This window comes from Caretta caretta, chromosome 8, assembly GCF_965140235.1.
Source record: "Caretta caretta isolate rCarCar2 chromosome 8, rCarCar1.hap1, whole genome shotgun sequence".
In the NCBI taxonomy this organism is placed as follows: Eukaryota; Metazoa; Chordata; order Testudines; family Cheloniidae; genus Caretta; species Caretta caretta.
This window is the reverse complement of record NC_134213.1, coordinates 87,047,100-87,074,366: the sequence shown is the minus strand read 5'-3', so window position 1 is coordinate 87,074,366 and position 27,267 is coordinate 87,047,100. Positions and strand designations below refer to the sequence as shown.

General features: G+C 44.8%; 2 protein-coding genes across 4 annotated transcripts in view; one reads left to right on the top strand and one right to left on the bottom strand.

Moving 5' to 3' along the window:
- The window catches only part of NEGR1 (neuronal growth regulator 1), a 626,594-nt gene that overhangs the window by 427,313 nt on the left and 172,014 nt on the right, over window positions 1-27,267 (bottom strand). The gene's annotated exons all lie outside the window — the stretch shown is intronic.
- Window positions 12,282-27,267, top strand: part of LOC142073055 (uncharacterized) — a 90,720-nt gene continuing 75,734 nt past the window's right edge. Inside the window, exons 1-2 of the mRNA XM_075131940.1 lie at window positions 12,282-12,895; window positions 12,998-13,937. Of these exons, the coding sequence (XP_074988041.1) occupies window positions 13,094-13,937 (844 nt within the window). The 5' untranslated portion in view covers window positions 12,282-12,895; window positions 12,998-13,093. The remainder of the gene's footprint in view (window positions 12,896-12,997; window positions 13,938-27,267) is intronic.

Here is a 27,267-nt window from a genome sequence, read left to right as displayed (position 1 = left end):
AGGGTAGTTAACCTCCTGCAGGGAAATTCACAAGTCTTCACAGACCTGAAGTTGTTTTTTACCTATGAGCAACTAGAAGGGTTTTCTGTCTATTTGCCTGGAGACAAAGGTGTTAGGTTTTTTTTTTTAAAGGATTTTTCTGTAGGCTGACAATCACTATCAGAGAACATAGGTATCCGATTACAGCACAACTTATTTTTGTTTTGACAAGCCAAGTTTTTTGTTTGTTTGTTTTAGTTCTAACACTCGGGTGTAAAGTTAGTTAAAAACAGAGAGGCAAACATGACAGAGCCCAAGGCAGAAACAGCCAAAGAGGCTGCCCACAGAAGGGAACTGGAGGCAGCGAGAGATACTGGATAACCCTAACCATCCTTCCCCAACAATCCATAATATGTCCACAGTATGATGAATCCAGTGATATTGCTGAATATTTTCTCACCTTTGAGAGACTATGCACTCTCCATAAAATTCCTGAAGCTCATAAGATGACCACATTGGTCGCAAAATTAACTGGAAGAGCTCTGGACACATTCAATAAGATACCTATTGATGAGGCTTCTGACTATAATAAGTTCAAGGATTTGGTTTTAAAGCAATTTCAAATTACATCTGAAACGTACAGAGTAAAATTTCGAACCCTAAAGAGAGGGCCTGGACTAAGTAATGTGGCTTATCTAAACCAGATGAAGGATCTGTTAGATAAATGGGTCCAAGGAAGGGGTGTCACTAGCTTTGACGGAATGTGTGATTTGATAGCTCAGGAGCAATTTCTGAATATGTCCAAGGAGGAAATAAAACAGTGTTTATGGGATAAGGAAATGGACTCAGCAGAAAGTCTTGCTTCTTATGCTGATTGATACGAGCAGTCCCAGACTGCCAGAGAGGTGGGGCAAGCCGGAACAAAATGGATGGAGGGAGGAGAGAGGAACAACCCTGGTCGCAGTTGGAGCGGATAACAGAAGGGACACCCTCAGACTACACCTTACTACTGGGGGCAGCCCAAGGCCCCAACTACACACCAAGGAATACTCCAGACACCTTATCATCCTGTCACACTATTCTGCAGCAACCCACCTCGCCCCAGTGACCCATCAGCTGGATGATGTTTTAAATGTAACGAGCCGGGGCATGTGAAGGCCAACTGCCCCAAGAACCCCAACAGATTACAGTTCACTGGAATCACACCAGAGGTCCTCAGGCCCAGATACCTCCCAGATACCCTCAGAGTGGAGGGAAACTGTGAGTGTGGGCGGGAAGAAGGTCACTGTGTGGAGGGACACCGGAGCACAAGTGTCAGCTATCCATGCTTCCTTAGAGGACCTTGTGAGCTTCAGGAATTTTATGGAGAGTGCGAAAGAGGCAGCACAACACCAATTGGCTGCTCTCTGGAAGCAAGGGACAAAGAACTGAAGGAGAAGGAAAAAGAGAGGAAGCATGTGGAGGAGATGGAGAAGATAAAGGCTCAGCAGAATATCCCAACAAACCCTAGCAATCCTTCTCCAGGTACCACTCCCCATCCCAGAAAGTTCCCCACCTACATGGCAGGCGATGATACTGAGGCCTTCCTAGAAAACTTCGAAAGGGCCTGCCTTGGGTACAACGTCTCTACTGACCAATACATGGTAGAGCTGAGGCTGCAGCTCAGTGGACCCTTAGCTGAGGTGGCAGCTGAAATGCCTAAAGAACACATGAACAAGTATGAACTGTTTAAATCCAAGGCGAGAGTCAGAATGGGGATAACACCCGAGCATTCTCGTTGGAGGTTCAGAGCCCTAAGGTGGAAACCAGATGTGTCATTTACCCGACATGCCTACCACATTGTGAAACATTGGGATGCCTGGATATCAGGAGCAAGTGCTGAATCTCCAGTAAATTTGCCCTTCCTAATACAAATGGAACAATTCTTAGAGGGGGTTCCTGAGGAAATAGAAAGATACATCCTAGATGGGAAGCCCAAAACTGTAATCGAGGCAGGAGAGATTGGAGCCAGATGGGTGGAGGTGGCAGAGAAGAAGAAAACTGGTTGCAGTTGGAGCGGAGACCAGAAGGGACAACCCCAGACCACACCCTATTACCGGGGGCTGCCCAAGGCCCCACCTACCTCCCAAAGAACCCTCCAGACACCTTATCGTCCCACCACCCCATTCTCCAGCAACCCACCTCGCCCCAGTGACCCGTCAGCTGGATGATGTTTTAAATGTAATGAGCTGGGGCATGTAAAGGCCAACTGCCCCAAGAACCCCAACAGATTACAGTTCATTGCACCGGAATCACACCAGAGGTCCGCAGGCCCAGATACCTCCCAGATACCCTTGGAGCGGAGGGAAACTGTGAGTGTGGGTGGGAAGAAGGTTACCACGTGGAGGGACACCGGAGCACAAGTGTCAGCTATCCATGCTTCCTTAGTGGACCCCAATTTAATCGACCCAGAGATCCAAGTGACAATTCAACCCTTCAAGTCCAACTGTTTCAATTTGCCTATAGCCAAGTTGCCTGTCCAGTACAAGGGTTGGTCAGGAACGTGGACTTCTGCAGTCTATGATGATTATCCCATTCCCATGCTGTTGGGGGAAGACTTGGCCAATCATGCGAAGCTAGCCAGGAGGGTGGGAATGGTCACCTGCAGCCAGGCTAAGCAAGCTGTCCCGCCTAGCTCTGTTCTGGAAACTTCTACCAGAACCCGGTCAGAGGTGATGGACCAGGACCCCATGCCAACGTCTGCAACAGCAGTAGTGAATACAATCCCAGAGACCCAGACAGAGCCAGTCCCAGAACCGGAACCAGCAGCAGCTGATAACCCTACACAAGAGGCTTAGCCGGAGCCTGAACCCCAACATAGTGCACCATCGGAGAGCGGTTCACAGTCAACGGAAACAGCCCCATCCCCTACATTGCTTCCAGAGGGACCAAGCCTAGGTCCCCAATCCAATGAGGAACTGATGTCTCCAGCATCAAGGGGACAGTTCCAGACCGAACAGGAAGCAGATGAAAGCCTTCAGAGACCTTGGACGGCAGCCCGGAGCAACCCACCGCCTCTCAGCTCTTCTAATCGATCCAGGTTTGTTGTAGAAAGAGGACTTTTATACATGAAAACTCTTTCTGGTGGACACCAGGAAGACTGGCATCCTCAGAGACGGTTGGTAGTTCCAACTAAGTACCGGGTAAAGCTCTTGAGCTTGGCCCATGATCATCCTCGTGGCCATGCTGGGGTGAACAGGACCAAGGACCATTTGGAGAGGTCATTCCACTGGGAGGGAATGGGCAAGGATGTTTCTACCTATGTCCGGTCTCGTGAGGTAAGCCAAAGAGTGGGAAAACCCCAAGACCAGACCTCTCCAGCCACTCCCTATCCTTGAAGTTCCATTTCAGCGAGTAGCTGTGGATATTCTGGGTCCTTTTCCAAAAAAGACACCCAGAGGAAATCAGTGCATCCTGACTTTCATGGATTTTGCCACCTGATGGCCGGAAGCAATAGCTCTAAGCAACACCAGGGATAAAAGTGTGTGCCAGGCACTAACAGACATTTTTGACAGGGTAGGTTGGCCCTCCGACATCCTCACAGATGCAGGAACTAATTTCCTGGCAGAAACTATGGAAAGCCTTTGGGAAGCTCCTGGGGTGAATCACTTGGTTGCCACCCCTTACCACCATTAAACAAATGGTCTGGTGGAGAAATTTAATGGGACTTTGGGGGCCATGATATGTAAACTCGTAAATGAGCACTCCAATGATTGGGACTTAGTGTTGCAGCAGTTGCTCTTTGCCTACAGAGCTGAACCAAATCCCAGTTTAGGGTTTTCACCATTTGAACTTGTATATGGCCGTGAGGTTAAGGGGCCATTACAGTTGGTGAAGCAGCAATGGGAGGGGTTTACACCTTCTCCAGGAACTAACATTCTGGACTTTGTAACCAACCTACAAAACACCCTCCAAACCTCTTTAACCCTTGCTAAAGAAAACCTACAAGATGCTCAAAAAGAGCAAAAAGCCTGGTATGATAAACATGCCAGAGAGCGTTCCTTCAAAGTAGTGGACCAGGTCATGGTCTTAAAGGCACTCCAGGCCCATAAAATGGAAGTGTCGTGGGAAGGGCCATTCACGGTCCAGGAGCGCCTGGGAGCTGTTAATTATCTCATAGTATTCCCCACCTCCAACCAAAAGCTTAAGGTGTACCATATTAATTCTCTAAAGCCCTTTTATTCCAGAGAATTAAAGGTTTGTCAGTTTAGAGCCCAGGGAGGAGATGATGCTGAGTGGCCTGAAGGTGTCTACTACAAAGGGAAAAGTGCTGGTGGCATGGAAGAGGTGAACCTCTCCATGACCCTTGGGTGTATTCAGCAACAGCAGATCAAGGAGTTGTGCACTAGCTATGCACCAACATTCTCAGCCACCCCAGGACTGACTGAACGGGCATACCACTCCATTGACACAGGTAATGCTCAACCAATTAAAGTCCAACCTTACCTGGTGTCTCCTCAAACTAAAACTTCTATAGAATAGGAGATCCAGGATATGCTATAGATGGGGGTAATCTGTCCCTCTGGCAGTGCATGGGCCTCTCCAGTGGTTCTAGTTCCCAAACCAGATGGGGAGATACATTTCTGCGTGGACTACCATAAGCTAAACGCTGTAACTCGCCCAGACTACTATCCAATGCCACACACAGATGAACTATTAGAGAAACTGGGATGGGCCCAGTTCATCTCTACCTTGGACTTAACCAAGGGGTACTGGCAGGTACCGCTAGATGAATCCGCCAAGGAAAGGTCAGCCTTCACCACACAAGTCGGGCTGTATGAATTTAATGTACTCCCTTTTGGGCTGCGGAATGCACCCGCCACCTTCCAAAGACTTGTAGATGGTTTCCTAGCGGGATTGGGAGAATATGCAGTCGCCTACCTTGACGACGTGGCCATATTTTCGGATTCCTGGGCAGAACACCTGGAACATCTACAAGAAGTCTTCAAGCGCATAAGGGAGGCAGGACTAACTGTTAAGGCTAAGAAGTGTCAAATAGGCCTAAACAGAGTGACTTACCTTGGACACCAGGTGGGTCAAGGAACTATCAACACCCTACAGGCCAAAGTGGATGCTATCCAAAAGTGGCCTGTCTCAAAGTCAAAGAAACAGGTCCAATCCTTCTTAGGCTTGGCTGGTTATTACAGGCGATTTGTACTGCAATACAGACAAATCACCGCCCCACTGACAGACCTAACCAAAAAGAAACAGCCAAATGCCGTTCAGGGAACCGAAGAGTGTCAGAAGGCCTTTAACCAGCTTAAAGCGACACTCTTGTCTGACCCTGTACTAAGGGCCCCAGACTTTGACAAACCGTTCCTAGCAACCACAGATGCATCCGAGCGCGGTGTGGGAGCAGTTTCAATGCAGGAAGGACTGGATCAAGAATTCCACCCTGTAGTGTTTCTCAGCAAGAAGCTATTTGAGAGGGAATGGGATGGTGTTCCATGAAGGAGGAGTGCTGGGCAGAGACAGGCTCCATCTTATGAAGAGGGAAGAGCATCTTTGCCAGCAGGCTGGCTAACCTAGTGAGGAGGGCTTTAAACTAGGTTCACCGGGGGAAGGAGACCAAAGCCCTGAGGTAAGTGGGAAAGCGGGATACCGGGAGGAAGCACAGGCAGGAATGTCTGTGAGGGGAGGGCTCCTGCCTCATACTGGGAATGAGGGGCGATCAACAGGTTATCTCAAGTGCTTATATACAAATGCACAAAGCCTTGGAAACAAGCAGGGAGAACTGGAGGTCCTGGTGATGTCAAGGAATTATGACGTGATTGGAATAACAGAGACCTGGTGGGATAACTCACATGACTGGAGTACTGTCATGGATGGTTATAAACTGTTCAGGAAGGACAGGCAGGGCAGAAAAGGTGGGGGAGTAGCACTGTATGTAAGGGAGCAGTATGACTGCTCAGAGCTCCGGTACGAAACTGCAGAAAAACCTGAGTGTCTCTGGATTAAGTTTAGAAGTGTGTGCAACAAGAGTGATGTAGTGGTGGGAGTCTGCTATAGACCACCGGACCAGGGGGATGAGGTAGATGAGGCTTTCTTCCGGCAGCTCACAGAAGCTACTAGATCGCATGCCCTGATTCTCATGGGTGACTTTAATTTTCCTGATATCTGCTGGGAGAGCAATACAGCGGTGCATAGACAATCCAGGAAGTTTTTGGAAAGCGTAGGGGACAATTTCCTGGCGCAAGTGCTAGAGGAGCCAAGTAGGGGGGAGCTTTTCTTGACCTGCTGATCACAAACCGGGTAGAATTAGTGGGGGAAGCAAAAGTGGATGGGAATCTGGGAGGCAGTGACCATGAGTTGGTTGAGTTCAGGATCCTGACGCAGGGAAGAAAGGTAAGCAGCAGGATACGGACCCTGGACTTCAGGAAAGCAGACTTCGACTCCCTCAGGGAACGGATGGCCAGGATCCCCTGGGGGACTAACTTGAAGGGGAAAGGAGTCCAGGAGAGCTGGCTGTATTTCAAGGAATCCCTGTTGAGGTTACAGGGACAAACCATCCCGATGTGTTGAAAGAAAAGTAAATATGGCTGGCGACCAGCTTGGCTTAACGGTGAAATCCTAGTGGATCTTAAACATAAAAAAGAAGCTTACAAGAAGTGGAAGGTTGGACATATGACCAGGGAAGAGTATAAAAATATTGCTCGGGCATGTAGGAATGATATCAGGAGGGCCAAATCGCACCTGGAGCTGCAGCTAGCAAGAGATGTCAAGAGTAACAAGAAGGGTTTCTTCAGGTATGATGGCAACAAGAAGAAAGCCAAGGAAAGTGTGGGCCCCTTACTGAATGAGGGAGGCAACCTAGTGACAGAGGATGTGGAAAAAGCTAATGTACTCAATGCTTTTTTTGCCTCTGTTTTCACTAACAAGGTCAGCTCCCAGACTGCTGCGCTGGGCAACACAAAATGGGGAAGAGATGGCCAGCCCTCTGTGGAGATAGAGGTGGTTAGGGACTATTTAGAAAAGCTGGACGTGCACAAGTCCATGGGGCCGGACGAGTTGCATCCGAGAGTGCTGAAGGAATTGGCGGCTGTGATTGCAGAGCCATTGGCCATTATCTTTGAAAACTCGTGGCGAATGGGGGAAGTCCCGGATGACTGGAAAAAGGCTAATGTAGTGCCAATCTTTAAAAAAGGGAAGAAGGAGGATCCTGGGAACTACAGGCCAGTCAGCCTCACCTCAGTCCCTGGAAAAATCATGGAGCAGGTCCTCAAAGAATCAATCCTGAAGCACTTGCATGAGAGGAAAGTGATCAGGAACAGCCAGCATGGATTCACCAAGGGAAGGTCATGCCTGACTAATCTAATCGCCTTTTATGATGAGATTACTGGTTCTGTGGATGAAGGGAAAGCAATGGATGTATTGTTTCTTGACTTTAGCAAAGCTTTTGACACGGTCTCCCACAGTATTCTTGTCAGCAAGTTAAGGAAGTATGGGCTGGATGAATGCACTATAAGGTGGGTAGAAAGCTGACTAGATTGTCGGGCTCAACGGGTAGTGATCAATGGCTCCATGTCTAGTTGGCAGCCGGTATCAAGTGGAGTGCCCCAAGAGTCGGTCCTGGGGCCGGTTTTGTTCAATATCTTCATAAATGATCTGGAGGATGGTGTGGATTGCACTCTCAGCAAATTTGCGGATGATACTAAACTGGGAGGAGTGGTAGATACGCTGGAGGGCAGGGATAGGATACAGAGGGACCTAGACAAATTGGAGGATTGGGCCAAAAGAAATCTGATGAGGTTCAATAAGGATAAGTGCAGGGTCCTGAAGAATCCAATGCACCGCTACAGACTAGGGACCAAATGGCTAGGCAGCAGTTCTGCGGAAAAGGACCTAGGGGTGACAGTGGACGAGAAGCTGGATATGAGTCAGCAGTCAATGGCATTTTGGGATGTATAAGTAGGGGCATAGCGAGCAGATCGAGGGACGTGATCGTTCCCCTCTATTCGACATTGGTGAGGCCTCATCTGGAGTACTGTGTCCAGTTTTGGGCCCCACACTTCAAGAAGGATGTGGATAAATTGGAGAGAGTCCAGCGAAGGGCAACAAAAATGATTAGGGGTCTGGAACACATGACTTATGAGGAGAGGCTGAGGGAGCTGGGATTGTTTAGCCTGCAGAAGAGAAGAATGAGGGGGGATTTGATAGCTGCTTTCAACTACCTGAAAGGGGGTTCCAAAGAGGATGGCTCTAGACTGTTCTCAATGGTAGCAGATGACAGAATGAGGAGTAATGGTCTCAAGTTGCAGTAGGGGAGGTTTAGATTGGATATTAGGAAAAACTTTTTCACTAAGAGGGTGGTGAAACACTGGAATGTGTTACCTAGGGAAGTGGTAGAATCTCCTTCCTTAGAGGTTTTTAAGGTCAGGCTTGACAAAGCCCTGGCTGGGATGATTTAACAGGGAATTGGTCCTGCTTCGAGCAGGGGGTTGGACTAGATGACCTTCTGGGGTCCCTTCCAACCCTGATATTCTATGATTCTATGAAAGCAACTTGTCAGTCAGTGAAAAAGAATGTTACGCCATTGTCTATGCGCTGGAAAAGCTACGCCCATATGTTTGGGGACAGCGTTTCCACCTGCAAACCGACCATGCTGCGCTACAGTGGCTTCATGCCATCACGGGAAATAACAAAAAAACTTATTCAGTGGAGTTTAGCTCTCCAAGATTTTGATTTCGACATCCAGCACATCTCAGGAGCTTCTAACAAAGTGGCTGATGCACTCTCCTGTGAAAGTTTCCCAGAATCAACTGGTTAAAATCGTCCTTGAGATGTGGAAAATATTGTTAGTCTTTATATACTTGGTAGTATATTTAGAGGTGCATGTGTCTTATTAACTCTGTTTTCTCCTAGAGCTCCAGGAAGAAACCACAGCCAGCGTTTCACCCTATCTGTGATTTGGGGGTGTATGTCATAAATATAAAATATAAACCTTTAAATCCCTCCTGTCCAGAGGAAAAACCCTTTGAACTGTAAATGATTAAGAAGCTAGGATAATCTCGCTGGCACTTGACCAAAATGATCAATGCTGAGACAAGATACTTTCAAAGCTGCGGGGGGGGAGGGGGAGAAGCAAAGGTTCTCTCTGTCTGTGTGATGCTTTTGCCAAGAACAGAAAAAGAATGGAGTCTTAGAACTTAGTAAGTAATCTAGCTAGATATGCGTTAGATTCTGTTTTGTTTAAATGGCTGACAAAATAAGTTGTGCTGAATGGAATGCATATTCCTGTTTTTGTGTCTTTTTGTAATTTAAGGTTTTGCCTAGAGGGATTCTCTGTTTTGAATCTGATTACCCTGTAAGGTATTTACCATCCTGATTTTACAGAGGTGATTCTTTTACTTTTTCTTCAATTAAAATTCTTCTTTTAAGAACCTGATTGCTTTTTCATTGTTCTTAAGATCCAAGGGTTTGGTTCTGTGTTCACCTATGCAAACTGGTGAGGATTTTTATCAAGCCTTCCCCAGGAAAGGGGGTGTAGGGTTTGGGAGGATTTTTTGGGGGAAAGACATTTCCAAGCGGGTCTTTCCCTGTTATATATTTGTTAGACTCTTGGTGGTGGCAGCAATAAAGTCCAAGGGCAAAAGGTAAAATAGTTTGTACCTTGGGGAAGTTTTAACCTAAGCTGGTAAAAATAAGCTTAGGGGGTTTTTCATGCAAGTGCCCACATCTGTATCCTAGAGTTCAGAGTGGGGAAGGAACCTTGACAAGGGCACAGAAGCAATGTGCCATAGCATGGCTTGACCTGGCTATTGCTTTTGGATCCATGTCCCACCACCACATTTTTACCACTCTGCAAGAGTTCGGGATGCCTGAAAACTTTTTCCAACTGGTCCAGGAACTTTATGATGGCTGCACCACCACCATCCACTCCATGTAAGGAGAGATGCCTGAAATTCCTTTCTGTAATGGTGTGAAGCAAGGCTGTCCCCTTAGCCCCATTGTTTTCAACTTAGCCATGGAGCCGCTCATTTGTGGGATCTCCAGTGGTCTAGGCGGTTTTGACCTATATGGCAATAGAACGAATATCCTGGCCTATACAGACAATCTGGTCCTGATCACAGACAATCCTGAGAGTTTCCAACAAATGCTCAATGTCACCAGCCAGGATGCCAACAGGATTGGTCTCTGCTTCAAAGCCAGAAAGTGCGCATCCCTACATATCGATGGTAGTAGAAGAGATTGGTTCAAACACCGCTGTTCCAGATCCAGGATTAACCCATGATCTTCCTTGAAGATGGGCAAGTGCACCAACATCTCAGCACGCCCATGGGTTTCTGTGTGCAGCAGACACCTGCGGATATCTACGAGACATTGCCAAGATCGACTTCTTCCCTACTGACACCATGGCAAAAGACCAACGCCTTGAACATCTTCCTGATCCCGCATATTTCATTCATTCTGAGGGGATCCGCCATGGCGAAGGTACTTCTTAACAAAAAGGACAACACCATCAGGCAACTAGAGAAGAAGTGGATGTTTCTTCCCCAAAGAGCCAGCAATGAACTGGTGTACATCTCGCATAGGCAGGGCGGCACCGACGTCCCTTGAATGGGTGATCTCTGCGATGTTGCAGCAATCAATCACACCTTCTGACGCACCCGGACGTCAAGGTGAGGAACATCGTGGAGAGTGCTTTACACATTGTCATGAGGAAGTGATTTGCCAGGACTCTCTCCCACCAAGATGTCACCACCTACCTGAGCGTCTCTTTGCAAGACAAATTTGGCAGAGGTGGGGGAGACTTTGCTTCACTCTGGACTCATGCCCACAATGCTATGCAACGACTGGAGAAACATATCTGCTGCCACTGGACGTGGTATGAGGAACACCAGGAGCTGGGAGTCCCGATGCCACAGGTGAAGAATACAGAGCACATAATCATCACTCCAAGAGCTAGAACCATGCTGGAGAAGACCCTGAAGGATGCCATCCACTGCCAGTATGCGGAAAACCTGAAATAGAAGCCGAACCAGGGCAAAGCTTTCGAGGTGACTTGCAAGTAGGATGCAAGCAACCACTTCCTCCCTGGGGGAAGCTTCAACCAATTTGCTGACTGGAAGTTCATCAATAGAGCACAGCTCAACTGTGTCCCACTGAATGGAGCTGCCCACTGAAGGACAATCTCCACTCGTTGCTATATTTGCTTTCTACAACCAACTCTCTGTATAACTTTTCATGAGTGATGTACCTGAACATTTGGATGCTAACACTTAAACTATATGGTTAAATTTATTAATCTAAATTTAGGTTATTGCGGATTATGTACTATATGTATTTTATGATTCTAAATCAAACATTCTACTTTTGAATAATTTAAGCACTATACCTAGATGTACCAACGCTATTCTCTTAACCTGTGTATTATATAATTTTAACATTAGCTTTAATAAAAAAATTTAAGGCTGGATATGAATGGAATATGGGCACACATGTCAACTAGCATTTTTTTTTTTACTCTCTCTCTCCATTCACCTTGGTGTTTAGATACGGTCCTGTCATAAATATAAAGGGAAGGGTAAACCCCTTTGAAATCCCTCCTGGCCAGGGGAAAGCTCCTCTCACCTGTAAAGGGTTAAGAAGCTAAAGGTAACCTCGCTGGCACCTGACCAAAATGACCAATGAGGAGACAAGATACTTTCAAAAGCTGGGAGGAGGGAGACAAACAAAGGGTTTGGGTCTCTCTGTGTGCTGCTCTTGCCAGGGACAGAACAGGAATGGAGTCTTAGAACTTTTAGTAAGTAATCTAGCTAGGTATGTGTTAGATTATGATTTCTTTAAATGGCTGAGAAAAGAATTGTGCTGAATAGAATAACTATTTCTGTCTGTGTATCTTTTTTGTAACTTAAGGTTTTGCCTAGAGGGGTTCTCTATGTTTTTGAATCTAATTACCCTGTAAGATATCTACCATCCTGATTTTACAGGGGGGATTTTTTAATTTCTATTTACTGCTATTTTTATTAAAAGTCTTCTTGTAAAACACTGAATGCTTTTTCATTGTTCTCAGATCCAAGGGTTTGGGTCTGTGGTCACCTATGCAAATTGGTGAGGCTTTTTATCCAACATTTCCCAGGAAAGGGGGGGTGCAAGTGTTGGGAGGATTGTTCATTGTTCTTAAGATCCAAGGGTCTGGGTCTGTAGTCACCTAGGCAAATTGGTGAGGCTTTTTACCAAACCTTGTCCAGGAAGTGGGGTGCAAGGTTTTGGGAAGTATTTTGGGGGGAAAGACGCGTCCAAACAGCTCTTCCCCAGTAACCAGTATTAGTTTGGTGGTGGTAGCGGCCATTCCAAGGATAACGGGTGTAATATTTTGTACCTTGGGGAAGTTTTGACCTAAGCTGGTAAAGATAAGCTTAGGAGGTTTTTCATGCAGGTCCCCACATCTGTACCCTAGAGTTCAGAGTGGGGGAGGAACCTTGACATGGTGGCACAGTGGTGGGATTAACCTGAAATCATCTGAGATCCAGTTGAGATTTTTTGAACTAGAAATACAGATTTTAAAAAAGGAAATTTTTTTTTCTTTGGAAAGAAAGTCCAGAAAGCAGCTTTGAAACCTGAAAGCAGCTTGGTTTCTCTCTGCTTTGTGGCCAAGCAGAGACAAGGGGATTATCTTGTGAATTGCAGGTTTTTTTGCCTGGAGGCAGGGTACTTAACTCCTGCAGGGAAATTCACAGTCTTCCAACCCATTGTTTTTTTTTTTCTTTTCTTCCTAAAAGTAAATAGGGGGTGTGTGTTCTACCCATTTGCTTTTTCTTTGGGCTGGGTAAGCAGGTTTCCAAGCAGTTGGAGGTTTTTTGCTTTAATTTGGGCCCAGAGCAGAGACAAGGGAATTGTCTTTTTCTGTAGGCTGACAATCACTATCAGAGAATAGGTTTCAGAGGAACAGCCGTGTTAGTCTGTATTCGCAAAAAGAAAATAAATTGGTTAGTCTCTAAGGTGCCACAAGTACTCCTTTTCTTTTATCAGAGAATAGGTATTCTATTCCAGCACAGCAAAATTTTACAGCCAAGTTTTGTTTGTTTATTTCTAAACCTCGGGTGTAAAGTTAGTTAAAAACAGAGAGGTTAGAATGACCAAATCCTCAGCTCGACTACAGCTGGAATTAGCCAAATTTCAGGCTGAGGAAAGACAAAGGGAACATGAAAGACAGATAGAACTCATGCGGCTGGAGAAGGAGGTACAGGAGGCTGCCCACAAGAGGGAAATGGAGGCAAGGAAGCATGTGGAGGAGGAGAAGGAAAAAGAGAGGAAGCATGTGGAGGAGGAGAAGGAAAAAGAGAGGAAGCATGTGGAGGAGGAGAAGGAAAAAGAGAGGAAGCATGTGGAGGAGGTGGAGAGGATAAAGGCCCAGCAGAATATACCAACAAACCCTAGCAATCCTTCTCCAGGTACCACTTCCCATCCCAGAAAGTTCCCCACCTACAAGGCAGGTGATGATACTGAGGCCTTTTTAGAAAACTTTGAAAGGGCCTGCCTTGGGTACAACATCTCTACTGACCAATACATGGTAGAGCTGAGGCCGCAGCTCAGTGGACCCTTAGCTGAGGTGGCAGCTGAAATGCCTAAAGAACACATGAACAAGTATGAACTGTTTAAATCCAAGGCGAGAGTCAGAATGGGAATAACACCCGAGCAGTCTCGTCGGAGGTTCAGAGCCCTAAGGTGGAAACCAGACATGTCATTTACCCGACATGCCTACCACATTGTGAAACATTGGGATGCCTGGATATCAGGAGCAAGTGTTGAATCTCCAGTAAATTTGCCCTTCCTAATGCAAATGGAACAATTCTTAGAGGGTGTTCCTGAGGAAATAGAAAGATACATCCTAGACGGGAAGCCCAAAACTGTAATCGAGGCAGGAGAGATTGGAGCCAGATGGGTGGAGGTGGCAGAGAAGAAGAAAACTGGTCGCAGTTGGAGTGGAGACCAGAAGGGACCACCCCAGACCACACCCTATTACCGGGGGCCGCCCAAAGCCCCACCTACCTCCCAAAGAACCCTCCAGACCCCTTATTGTCCCACCGCCCCGTTCTCCAGCAACCCTCCTCGCCCCAGTGACCCGTCAGCTGGACGATGTTTTAAGTGTAACGAGCTGGGGCATGTAAAGGCCAACTGCCCCAAGAACCCCAACAGATTACAGTTCATTGCACCGGAATCACACCAGAGGTCCACAGGCCCAGATACCTCCCAGATACCCTTGGAGCGGAGGGAAACTGTGAGTGTGGGCGGGAAGAAGGTCACCGCGTGGAGGGACACCGGAGCACAAGTGTCAGCTATCCATGCTTCCTTAGTGGACCCCAATTTAATCAACCCAGAGATCCAAGTGACGATTCAACCCTTCAAGTCCAACTCTTTCAATTTGCCTACAGCCAAGTTGCCTGTCCAGTACAAGGGCTGGTCAGGAATGTGGACTTTTGCAGTCTATGATGATTATCCCATCCCCATGCTGTTGGGGGAAGACTTGGCCAATCATGTGAAGCAGGCCAAGAGGGTGGGAATGGTCACCCGCAGCCAGGCTAAACAAGCCGTGAGGCCTAGCTCTGTTCCGGAAACTTCTATCAGGACCCAGTCAGAGGTGATGGACCTGGACCCCAGGCCAATGTCTGCAACAGCAGTAGTGGATCCAGTCCCAGAGACCCAGACGGAACCAGTCCCAGAACCGGAACCAGCCGAACAACCAACACCAGACCCCGTGCCAGCACTGAATCCAGTACTTGCAACCTCAACACCAGAGGGCCCCACCGAACCTGAACTGGCAGCAGCCGATAACCCTACACAAGAGGCTCAGCCGGAGCCTGAATCCCAACATAGTGCACCAGCGGAGAGCGGTTCACAGTCAATAGAAACAGCTCCATCCCCTATATCGCTTCCAGAGGGACCAAGCCTAGGTCCACAATCCCATGAGGAACTGATGTCTCCAGCATCAAGGGAACAGTTCCAGACCGAACAGGAAGCAGATGAAAGCCTCCAGAGAGCTTGGACGGCGGCACGGAGCAACCCACCGCCTCTCAGCTCTTCTAATCGATCCAGGTTTGTTGTAGAAAGAGGACTTTTATACAAGGAAACTCTTTCTGGTGGACACCAGGAAGACTGGCATCCTCAGAGACAGTTGGTAGTTCCAACTAAATACCGGGCCAAGCTCTTGAGCTTAGCCCATGATCACCCTAGTGGCCATGCTGGGGTGAACAGGACCAAAGACCGTTTGGGGGGGTCATTCCACTGGGAGGGAATGGGCAAGGATGTTTCTACCTATGTCCAGTCTTGTGAGGTGTGCCAAAGAGTGGGAAAACCCCAAGACCAGGTCAAAGCCCCTCTACAACCCCTCCCCATCATTGAAGTTCCATTTCAGCGAGTAGCTGTGGATATTCTGGGTCCTTTTCCGAAAAAGACACCCAGAGGAAAGCAGTACATACTGACTTTCATGGATTTTGCCACCCGATGGCCGGAAGCAGTAGCTCTAAGCAACACCAGGGCTAAAAGTGTGTGCCAGGCACTAGCAGACATTTTTGCCAGGGTAGGTTGGCCCTCCGACATCCTCACCGATGCAGGGACTAATTTCCTGGCAGGAACTATGAAAAACCTTTGGGAAGCTCATGGGGTAAATCACTTGGTTGCCACTCCTTACCACCATCAAACAAATGGCATGGTGGAGAAGTTTAATGGAACTTTGGGGGCCATGATACGTAAATTTGTAAATGAGCACTCCAATGATTGGGACCTAGTGTTGCAGCAGTTGCTCTTTGCCTACAGAGCTGTACCACATCCCAGTTTAGGGTTTTCCCCATTTGAACTTGTATATGGCCGTGAGGTTAAGGGGCCATTGCAGTTGGTGAAGCAGCAATGGGAGGGATTTACACCTTCTCCAGGAACTAACATTCTGGACTTTGTAACCAACCTACAAAACACCCTCCGAACCTCTTTAGCCCTTGCTAGAGAAAACTTACAGGATGCTCAAAAAGAGCAAAAAGCCTGGTATGATAAGCATGCCAGAGAGCGTTCCTTCAAAGTAGGAGACCAGGTCATGGTCTTAAAGGCGCTCCAGGCCCATAAAATGGAAGCATCGTGGGAAGGGCCATTCATGGTCCAGGAGCGCCTGGGAGCTGTTAATTATCTCATAGCATTCCCCACCTCCAACCAAAAGCTTAAGGTGTACCATATTAATTCTCTAAAGCCCTTTTATTCCAGAGAATTAAAGGTTTGTCAGTTTACAGCCCAGGGAGGAGACGACGCTGAGTGGCCTGAAGGTGTTTACTACGAAGGGAAATGTGCTGGTGGTGTGGAAGAGGTGAACCTCTCCATGACCCTTGGGCGTATGCAGCGACAGCAGATCCAGGAGCTGTGCACTAGCTACGCGCCAACGTTCTCAGCCACCCCAGGACTGACTGAACGGGCATACCACTCCATTGACACAGGTAATGCTCACCCAATTAGGGTTCAACCTTACCGGGTGTCTCCTCAAGCTAAAACTGCTATAGAACGGGAGATCCAGGCTATGTTACAGATGGGTGTAATCCGCCCCTCTGAAAGTGCATGGGCATCTCCAGTGGTTCTAGTTCCCAAACCAGATGGGGAAATACGTTTTTGCGTGGACTACCGTAAGCTAAATGCTGTAACTCGCCCAGACAACTATCCAATGCCACGCACAGATGAACTATTAGAGAAACTGGGACGGGCCCAGTTCATCTCTACCTTGGACTTAACCAAGGGGGTACTGGCAGGTACCGCTAGATGAATCTGCCAAGGAAAGGTCAGCCTTCATCACACATCTCGGGCTGTATGAATTTAATGTACTCCCTTTCGGGCTGCGAAATGCACCCGCCACTTTCCAAAGACTTGTAGATGGTCTCCTAGCGGGATTAGGAGAATATGCAGTCGCCTACCTTGACGATGTGGCCATATTTTCGGATTCCTGGGCAGACCACCTGGAACATCTACAAAAAGTCCTTGAGCGCATAAGGGAGGCAGGACTAACTGTTAAGGCTAAGAAGTGTCAAATAGGCCTAAACAGAGTGACTTACCTTGGACACCAGGTGGGTCAAGGAACTATCAGCCCCCTACAGGCCAAAGTGGATGCTATCCAAAAGTGGCCTGTCCCAAAGTCAAAGAAACAGGTTCAATCCTTCTTAGGCTTGGCTGGTTATTACAGACGATTTGTACCGCACTACAGCCAAATTGCTGCCCCACTGACAGACCTAACCAAAAAGAAACAGCCAAATGCTGTTCAGTGGACCGGAAAGTGTCAGAAGGCCTTTAACAAGCTTAAAGCGACACTCATGTCTGACCCTGTACTAAGGGCCCCAGACTTTGACAAACCGTTCCTAGTAACCACAGATGCGTCCGAGCATGGTGTGGGAGCAAGATCAAGAATTCCACCCTGTAGTGTTTCTCAGCAAAAAACTGTCTGAGAGGGAAAGCAACTGGTCAGTCACTGAAAAAGAATGTTACGCCATTGTCTACGCTCTGGAAAAGCTACGCCCATATGTTTGGGGACGGCGTTTCCACCTGCAAACCGACCATGCTGCACTGAAGTGGCTTCACACCGTCAAAGAAACTAACAAAAAACTTCTTCGGTGGAGTTTAGCTCTCCAAGATTTTGATTTCGACATCCAACACATCTCAGGAGCTTCTAACAAAGTGGCTGATGCACTCTCCCGTGAAAGTTTCCCAGAATCAACTGGTTAAAATCGTCCTTGAGATGTGGAAAATATTGTTAGTCTTTATGTACTTGGTAGTATATTTAGAGGCATGTGTCTTATTAACTCTGTTTTTCCTAGAGCTCCAGGAAGAAATCCCAGCCAGTGTTTCACCCTAGCTGAGATTTGGGGGGCGTGTCATAAATATAAAGGGAAGGGTAAACCCCTTTGAAATCCCTCCTGGCCAGGGGAAAGCTCCTCTCACCTGTAAAGGGTTAAGAAGCTAAAGGTAACCTCGCTGGCACCTGACCAAAATGACCAATGAGGAGACAAGATACTTTCAAAAGCTGGGAGGAGGGAGACAAACAAAGGGTTTGGGTCTCTCTGTGTGCTGCTCTTGCCAGGGACAGAACAGGAATGGAGTCTTAGAACTTTTAGTAAGTAATCTAGCTAGGTATGTGTTAGATTATGATTTCTTTAAATGGCTGAGAAAAGAATTGTGCTGAATAGAATAACTATTTCTGTCTGTGTATCTTTTTTGTAACTTAAGGTTTTGCCTAGAGGGGTTCTCTATGTTTTTGAATCTAATTACCCTGTAAGATATCTACCATCCTGATTTTACAGGGGGGATTTTTTTATTTCTATTTACTGCTATTTTTATTAAAAGTCTTCTTGTAAAACACTGAATGCTTTTTCATTGTTCTCAGATCCAAGGGTTTGGGTCTGTGGTCACCTATGCAAATTGGTGAGGCTTTTTATCCAACATTTCCCAGGAAAGGGGGGGTGCAAGTGTTGGGAGGATTGTTCATTGTTCTTAAGATCCAAGGGTCTGGGTCTGTAGTCACCTAGGCAAATTGGTGAGGCTTTTTACCAAACCTTGTCCAGGAAGTGGGGTGCAAGGTTTTGGGAAGTATTTTGGGGGGAAAGACGCGTCCAAACAGCTCTTCCCCAGTAACCAGTATTAGTTTGGTGGTGGTAGCGGCCATTCCAAGGATAACGGGTGTAATATTTTGTACCTTGGGGAAGTTTTGACCTAAGCTGGTAAAGATAAGCTTAGGAGGTTTTTCATGCAGGTCCCCACATCTGTACCCTAGAGTTCAGAGTGGGGGAGGAACCTTGACAGGTCCTCACAGTGCTTTGCAGCTTTCTAAGCAACCCTGATGATACTGATGTTTCTTGTAAAGTTGCAAGTACCCACATCTACATAAAATCAACTGCCTACGTCTCATGCAAATAGGATTTTGGCCACTCCCATCAGCACTAGTCCAACTCCACTGCTATACTAACTTTTCCCTGCCAAGAGATAAGGCCGTATGTATGATTTGGTCCTACTTCCCAATTCCTTTGTATCTGGAGTACAAATTAGGCATCTAATCACAATTATTTATTTATTTGTGTTAGGGTGTTCAATAATGTGCTAAGTTCTTTACTGAACACTTAGAAGACATTTCCCTGTCCAGAAGAACTGAAAAAGTAAATAAAATCCTAACATATGAGTAAAAGAACCAACTGTGGCAAAACAGTTAAAAGGCAGAACTGGGTTACAAGAGCATGATTCTGTGGTTGCTTAGAAATTAATGTATGCTTTTTGGTTAATGTTAAGTTGTGATTGTTTTGTTTACTTTCTTTGTAGTCATAGAATGTTTTGGGGCTATTAAAACATAGCTATTATAGCCATTACCAGTAAGTCATATACTCTAAATTTTGTTCTGTGCTTAATGAAAGGATCTTCAAACCCACTTTTATCCAGCAAAGAAGTGAACTGTCTTTTGTTTCATTAGGAACCTAATTATCAGAATTTCAGTATTTATTGATCTTTAATTGCAAGTATTTCTGCACCTCTCTCCTCTTAGCACTTTATTTCTATAGGGCTATGTATACTGCCCCTGCATGCAGATTTAAGCCATGTATTCCACTTAAAGGGATGCTGTCTGTACAAAAAAACCGTGATAATTTTTAGTCACGTTTTTAATTTCTTTCTGATCTCAAAAGGTTTTTTTTATTTCTTAAAACAATTGGGCTACTCATATTTACTACAAATATTTAGAATAATTTAAATATATTCCTTTTTTTGTTAGAATAACTCCTAACTATTGTCTTCTCCAGAGCTGCCTCTGATACTTACAAGAAACTAGTCACCTAATAAAGCAGGGGTGGGCAAACTTTTTGGCCTAAGGGCCACATCTAGGTATGGAAATTGTAGGGTGGGCCAGGAATGAGGGCTCCAGCTGGGGGTGCGGGCTCTGGGGTGGGGCTAGAAATGAGGAGTTCAGGGTGTGGGAGGGGGCTCCGGGCTGGGGCAGCTACCATATTGTGCATGCTACAAAAATACAAATAGTATGTTAATAATATTGGGATACCTTCAACTGAATAGATTTTGAAAAATTCTTAAATCCATATTATCCATTTGTTCTTTCCCTCCAGCATATAGATATACATACAACTATCATAAAGTGAAATATTTAAACAAAGACAACTTTTAAAAAATTTATAAAATAATGATTCTGTTTCCCACTCTAAGTCCAAAGCAAAGTTATATGTCGAAAGCCAAAAGTAGACATCAAAATAAACAAATTCATACGTTACAAGTTTACAATTGGGGGACATCATCTTGTGGCTTGCAAATTCACCATGAGACAGTTATTTGGAAATGTCTCTCTTCTTTTTCAGAAATGCACAGTCAACTGCACTGTTAACAGTAAAATTAGTTATCTTTTCTGGTACCATTTCTGCATTTGACAGTTACAATAAAAATCACTCCAAATGATGAGAACTTTACCCTGAGTAAATATACTCAATCACATCTGCTAAGCCAGCCTAACAGACTATCAGCAGCTATATTTTCTTTCAGTCTGAGTTCAGTGCTATCCATGACGTAAATTGTAGCTTAGTTCAAGAAAATGACTGTAAAATAAATTATATAAGCCAAATTACTGTGGTATATCGGTTTCACTCAACTGTTGGAAAAACATTCACAAAGTATGTCGAAATAACTTGTGATACTTTTAAATATTAAAAGACATTCATTTTTAGTTTACTATTGATGAGAAGTTCTCAGATCCAAAATCTTGAATTAAATGGGGGGGGGGGGGGAAAGCTGTGACTGAGAGGGACCAAAAATCAATCCAATTTACACTACAAAAGAAAGACTCCGTTTCCTTACATTCCTACTTTGTTTTCAAATGATCTTCCAGACTGTTTTAAATAAGAGAGCAGCAGCCTTTCCAAACAAGAGCTGTGTCACTGTAAACATCTTGCATGTGTGCCCACAAAAGACTCAGTACTGCAAGGTGCTGAGCACCTTCAATTGCCAGTGAAGTCATGTGGATGATGTTGGCTCATACTGCAAGCGTGAGTAGACATTCCTCTATGCTAGCAAATAATGTTTCAATATTCTTTAAATTCCAGGCAAAAAAAAAAAGTTAAAAGAAAATTAAAGGTTGCAAAGTCTAGCACTTAATTAAGAAACACCCATATTAAATTTGCCTCTACTACTACAATTTAGGCCATTTGAGTGTATGTGTTATGGCAGTCTTGTCCAAAATTGCATCAGAAGTCTCTGGCAGAGCCAGAAATAGAACCCAGTACTGCTGTGTCCCAGTCCAGTGCCTTAAACACAAGAGACTGCTCTTTCATGTTCTTTCTCTTCTTGCAACTTTCTGCCTCATTCAGTGTGCATCTTGTGCATTGAATGAGACAGGGAGCCCATTGAACAAATAGTATGTGATCATATTCCTGTATAATTAATGCTAGATGTATAATTCATATACACAAGGGGGTCAAAGCAGGTAGTGAGGTGTCAGACCAGGAGCAGATTGCCTTGGGTCAGAATGGAAATGTACCAAGTTACAATTCTCTGCACCCAGAAAGGAGAACAAGTCGTGAAAAACAAACAAACAACAAAATAGAATATAAAGGCAGCAGTGCTCATATGCTTCTAGAGCAGTAAATGAAAAGGATAGTTTCACCATGTTTGAATATATAAACAAGGACACAGAGAAATGCTATTCATTATGACAAGACAAATACACAAACTAGCAGCAACACACAGTTAGGAAGATGGCTAGTTTATTTTGGTGACCAAATTAAGTGTCTTCTAGTTTAGAGAACAAAACTCTATTTTCCCTATATGCAATTTTTCATGATTGATAATGGTGGAATACACATTATGTTAAGAATTTAAAATTTCATCATGAAGTCAGTTTCATAATAGCAATAGCACTTATTTAGCAGTTTCCATTTTCAAAGCACTGTGTAAAACATTAACTAGTCCTCATCTCACCTGAGTTAGGTATGTATTATCAACATTTTATAGATAGGAAAACTGGCCCACATAGAGCCAGGTGGTCTTCCTTGGAGGACTTACATGCACCATTTTTCTTGTCCATCAAAGTGTTGCTCATACCATACTATGTTTACTTTGGAAATGTCATTTACAAGCTTCCCTGATATAAAGGCAATATAGCAATTACAGTAGTAGGAATCTTAAGACACTGTAGACGTAGCATATTGTGATAGATCCAGGCCAGCTGGGTACAGCAGAGTAGCCTTATTGGGATCCGGGAAGTGCTGCTAGGGGATCCCCCGCCCAGCCTACGCGGGGGGTCCACAGGACCTGGAAAACCAAACAATTAAGGGGGACAACTAATGAACAACAGGGATGGGAGTGCAGTCAAAGGGTCAAACAAAGGAAACCAGATGGGGACACCGAGCAGAGAACCCTGGACAGCGCCCACTACTCCTCAAAGGCATCAAGGGAGTCAGTGGACACAGCCCAGAGGAACCCTGCCCGGAGGCGTGAATGGACAGAGGATCGGAAATAGGCCCCACAATCACAGGAGACTCCATTGGCCAACCTCCTCACCCTGGTATTATAGATGGCCACTTTAGCCAGGGCCAGGAGGAGGTTGGCCAGGAGGTCCAGCGACTTAGCGGGGCCATGGACAGGGAGTGCATAGATAAGGAGGTGAGGGGAAAAATGCAACCAAAATCTTAACAAAATATTCATGAGGAGCCGGAAGAGGGGCTGCAGCCTGGTGCACTCCAGGTAGAGGTGCGCCAGGGTTTCCCTCACGCTGCAAAAGAGTCAGGTGTCCGGGATTAGGGTGAACCGCGCCAAGTACACGCCCGTGCTCATGGCTCCATGAAGGAGCCGCCAACTGATATCCCCGGCAGGCCCCGGGTACAGCAGAGTAGCCTTATTGGGATCCAGGAAGAGGGCGGGCAAAGCCCGCCCACTGCTAAAGGATCCCCCCCCCCAGCCTAAGGGGGGGGGTCCACAGGACCTGGAAAACCAAGTAATTAAGGGGGACAACTAATGAACAACAGGGACAGGAGTGCAGAGTACAGAAGGCAGATATACTAGCCACTAGATTAACAGTTTTCTGTTCCCTGACTGACCAGGGCAGGGGCTGCTCCAGGCTAATGAGAACACCTGACTACAATTAACCTGCAAAGAGTCAGGTGAGGCCATTAAGCTAATGTGACCACCTGACTCTAATTAAGGCCCCTCTGATAATATAAAAGGGCTCACTCCAGTCAGGTACAGAGGAGCGGAAGTGTGGCTGAAGGGCTGGTTAATGAAGACACTCTCAAGTCATTGGTAAGGGAGAAGCAGGAGAGCTGAGGGAAAGTGGCCCAGGGAAATGTAGCAACTCTGGCAGTAAAAGGTTGGCTGCCAACAGCTGCTACTATTAGGGTCTCTGGGCCGGAACCTGGAGTAGAGGGTGGGCTGGGTTCCCCCCAACCCACTACTACAGAAACACCTCCTGGGAGGGGAAAACAGGCCCTTATTTTTGCATAAGGCTGTAGGAGCAACAAAGACTGTAGGAATTCTCTCACTAACCTCCATTGCTGGCTTATGATGAAAAGGGCTCAGTAGACTGTATCCCTGGCCCTAGAGAGAGAAGGGCTATGTGGAGGGTCACAGTGAGCCTCTGAAGCTAGCATAAACTGCCTGGAAGGGCAGGACCCATGGGGACAAGGTCAGAGCTCTGCCACAATATATATGAAGATAAATGAGTGTAATTGGTGTTTCTTGTTTTCGCTTGTGTTTTTGAGTTGCCACATGCAAGTTTGTGCCCTCCTTGAGCTTGGTAATATAGCAAGAGATAATATTACAAAACCACAAGTGCAATGCTATAAAACAACAAGAAGATTTGGTAATTAAAATACCATACATGTGAGATTTAAAGAAGATACCATCTGTTTTTTTCCTTTATTGTTTGTTTATGCACCAATATAGCCACATAAAGCTGGAAAGCATGTTTCTGGTCTGAGATGGTCTTTCTGCAACTGGAGAATCTAATACAGAGAAGACTATATCAGGAATCTGGGGCTTTGTAATTTGAGAGTGTTGATTTGATCTCTGCCAGTAGTATGTTGAGAAATGTAGTCTGGTGGCTGTGTTTATTGCTGTTTTTTGATGCAGTGATTATAAATATTGAATGTGTTCAGTTATTAACCAGAGAATGGTATTTCTCTCATGTGTGTATTGCAATAATGGCACAATAGTGAGTTGTTTTGTCTGTGGCACTTTCTGGAGCTTAAGTTTAATTTACTTTGGTAATAAGAAGTATAACACTTGTCTTTCAAGATTGAATATCGTGAGTAATTCTTGAGAACGGAAAAAGAAGGCTGTTTTGGTTCTTCTCCATTGGAGTGCTGATTATGCAAGGAGTGGGAAGGAGACTGCCTGGGCAGTGAGCTCAAGGGAAAAGTTAATGTTCTGTCTCTCCTAGTATATAAGGAGATGTAACCTTATGATTATATTAACCCCAAAATGTATAGTATTTTGCATCCTTTCCTGATTATATTGATGAGTTTAACCAACATTTCACACCCAGTGAAGCATGAAAATTTTATATCATTCTGTTTGCAATCTTTTATGAAAAATAATACATGGTATTTTTTAAAAGTCAGCATGTCTTAGTTTCTTGGCTACAGCTTCATTTCACAAGATTTTTTTCTAATCTATCTCTATGCTGACTCCTTATTTTTATTTGAGTTTAAACACTACATTATATAAGATTCTCAATAGACAGATAATGACAGCCAGAATTAGCAGTTTCAAGTTAATTTCACCTTGTATAGTGTCCAAGTTCACGTTGTATAGTATCCAAGGTTTAAAAATATTTCCTGAAAACCCACTACTCTAAAAGTAAGATTTAAAACCCTAAAGGAAGAAGTAGGCTAAATGCCTATAGTTATAGGATATTTCTCTCGGTTAAAGGGTGGAAGAATATTTTCCATCAAAACATATGTAAATCTTGTATCTTTGTACCTGGAATTTACAAGTTTCAGCTCTAAGCTGTGAATGTGAGATGTAAATCCCTCAAAATTACTGACTTTTATAGAGTGAAGTCAAAAACATGTACTTCACATGCAAATCTATCACTAGCAGATGCTCTACCTTTTTTCTAAATTTCAATCATAACTCTAGTTTCATAGCTTGAAAACACCTACTAGATGGAAGAAATTTTAGGCTGGTCCCATGTCCTCTCTTTTTAAAAAACACAGTATTTCAACACAAATAGGAAGAAACATGAACTCTAGAGGGGTTTTGTTTGTACTAATGAAACACCTTTCTGTGCTTTTCTGTTTTCTTGTCACCAATATGATATAGAGATTTTCAATACAAGCTACAAGAACAGGAGTACTTGTGGCACCTTAGAGACTAACCAAATTTATTTGAGCATAAGCTTTCGTGAGCTATAGCTCACTTCATCGGATGCATTCAGTGGAAAATACAGTGAGGAGATTTGTATACACACAACATGAAAAAAATGGGTGTTTATCATGCACACTGTAAGGAGAAAAGGAGTACTTGTGGCACCTTAGAGACTAACCAATTTATTTGAGCATGAGCTTTCGTGAGCTACAGCTCACTTCATCAGATGTATACCGTGGAAACTGCAGCAGACTTTATATACACACAGAGAATATGAAACAATACCTCCTCCCACCCCACTGTGGACAGTGGGGTGGGAGGAGGTATTGTTTCATATTCTCTGTGTGTATATAAAGTCTGCTGCAGTTTCCACGGTATACATCTGATGAAGTGAGCTGTAGCTCACGAAAGCTCATGCTCAAATAAATTGGTTAGTCTCTAAGGTGCCACAAGTACTCCTTTTCTTTTTGCGAATACAGACTAACACGGCTGTTCCTCTGAAACTGTAAGGAGAGTGATCACTTAAGATGAGCTATTACCAGCAGGAGAGTGGGGGGAGGGGGGAAGAAAACCTTTTGTAGTGATAATCAAGGTGGACCATTTCCAGCAGTTAACAAGAATGTCTGAGGAACAGTTGTGGGGGGGAATAAACAAGGGGAAATAGTTTTACTTTGTGTAATGACTACCAATGTGATATATGCCATCATGTGCCAGCAATGCCTCTCTGCCATGTACATTGGTCAAACTGGACAGTCTCTACGTAAAAGAATAAATGGACACAAATCAGATGTCAAGAACTTTAACATTCATAAACCAGTCGGAGAACACTTCAATCTCTCTGGTCATTCGATTACAGACCTAAAAGTTGCAATTCTTCAAAAACAGACTTCAACGAGAGACTGCTGAATTGGAATTAATTTGCAAACTGGATACAATTAACTTAGCTTGAATAAGGACTGGGAGTGGACGGGTCATTATACAAAGTAAAACTATTTCCCCATGTTTATCCTCCCCCCCCCCCCCCCCCAACTGTTCCTCAGACGTTCTTGTTAACTGCTGGAAATGGCCCACCTTGATTATCACTACAAAAGGTTTTCTCCCCCTCCCCCCACCCACACTCTCCTGCTGGTAATAGCTCATTTTAAGTGATCACTCTCCTACACTCTCCTGATCAGTGCATGATAAACACCCATTTTTTTCATGTTCTGTGTGTATATAAATCTCCTCACTGTATTTTCCACTTAATGCATCCGATGAAGTAAGCTGTAGCTCACGAAAGCTTATGCTCAAATAAATTGGTTAGTCTCTAAGGTGCCATAAGTACTCCTTTTCTATTTGCGAATACAGACTAACACAGCTGCTACTCTGAATACAAGCTACAGTAAACATACAATACAATGTTGCATGTATATATTTCATTGTTCCAGTGAATCTGTTCATAGATTTGGAATAAAAGAATTACATCCAGTTGCCTCTGGCCCTGATACCCATTAAAAGTCAATGAAAAGGCACCCATAAATTTAATGGGTATTGGATCATGCCCTATTTGTTAATATGCTCAAATTTTAGTCATGCTAAGCATGAGAGTATATCCATTTGATTAATTTCCTGGTCTTGAGTGAAACTGTGATGTGCTTAAACTATTGCTCCAAAATTTGACTTTCAGTACATTGTATCCCACTGAACATATTTCTAATTAGTGAAATCATCAGCCACCATTGAAATACATATGTTATTTATTATAGAAAATGAATGGAAGAGTGGTTATTACAATTAAAGTTAATGTCATATAATTTAAATTTATTTCAATTTCAGTAACAGTCAACTAGTTTAGGACCCAGTGTTGACAACCTCAAAATTGTTATCTAGATGAATTCATTAGTCAAATTCTTTGCCAGAAGAATTAAAATATCAGTTGTAAAATACAAACACCCTTCTGGC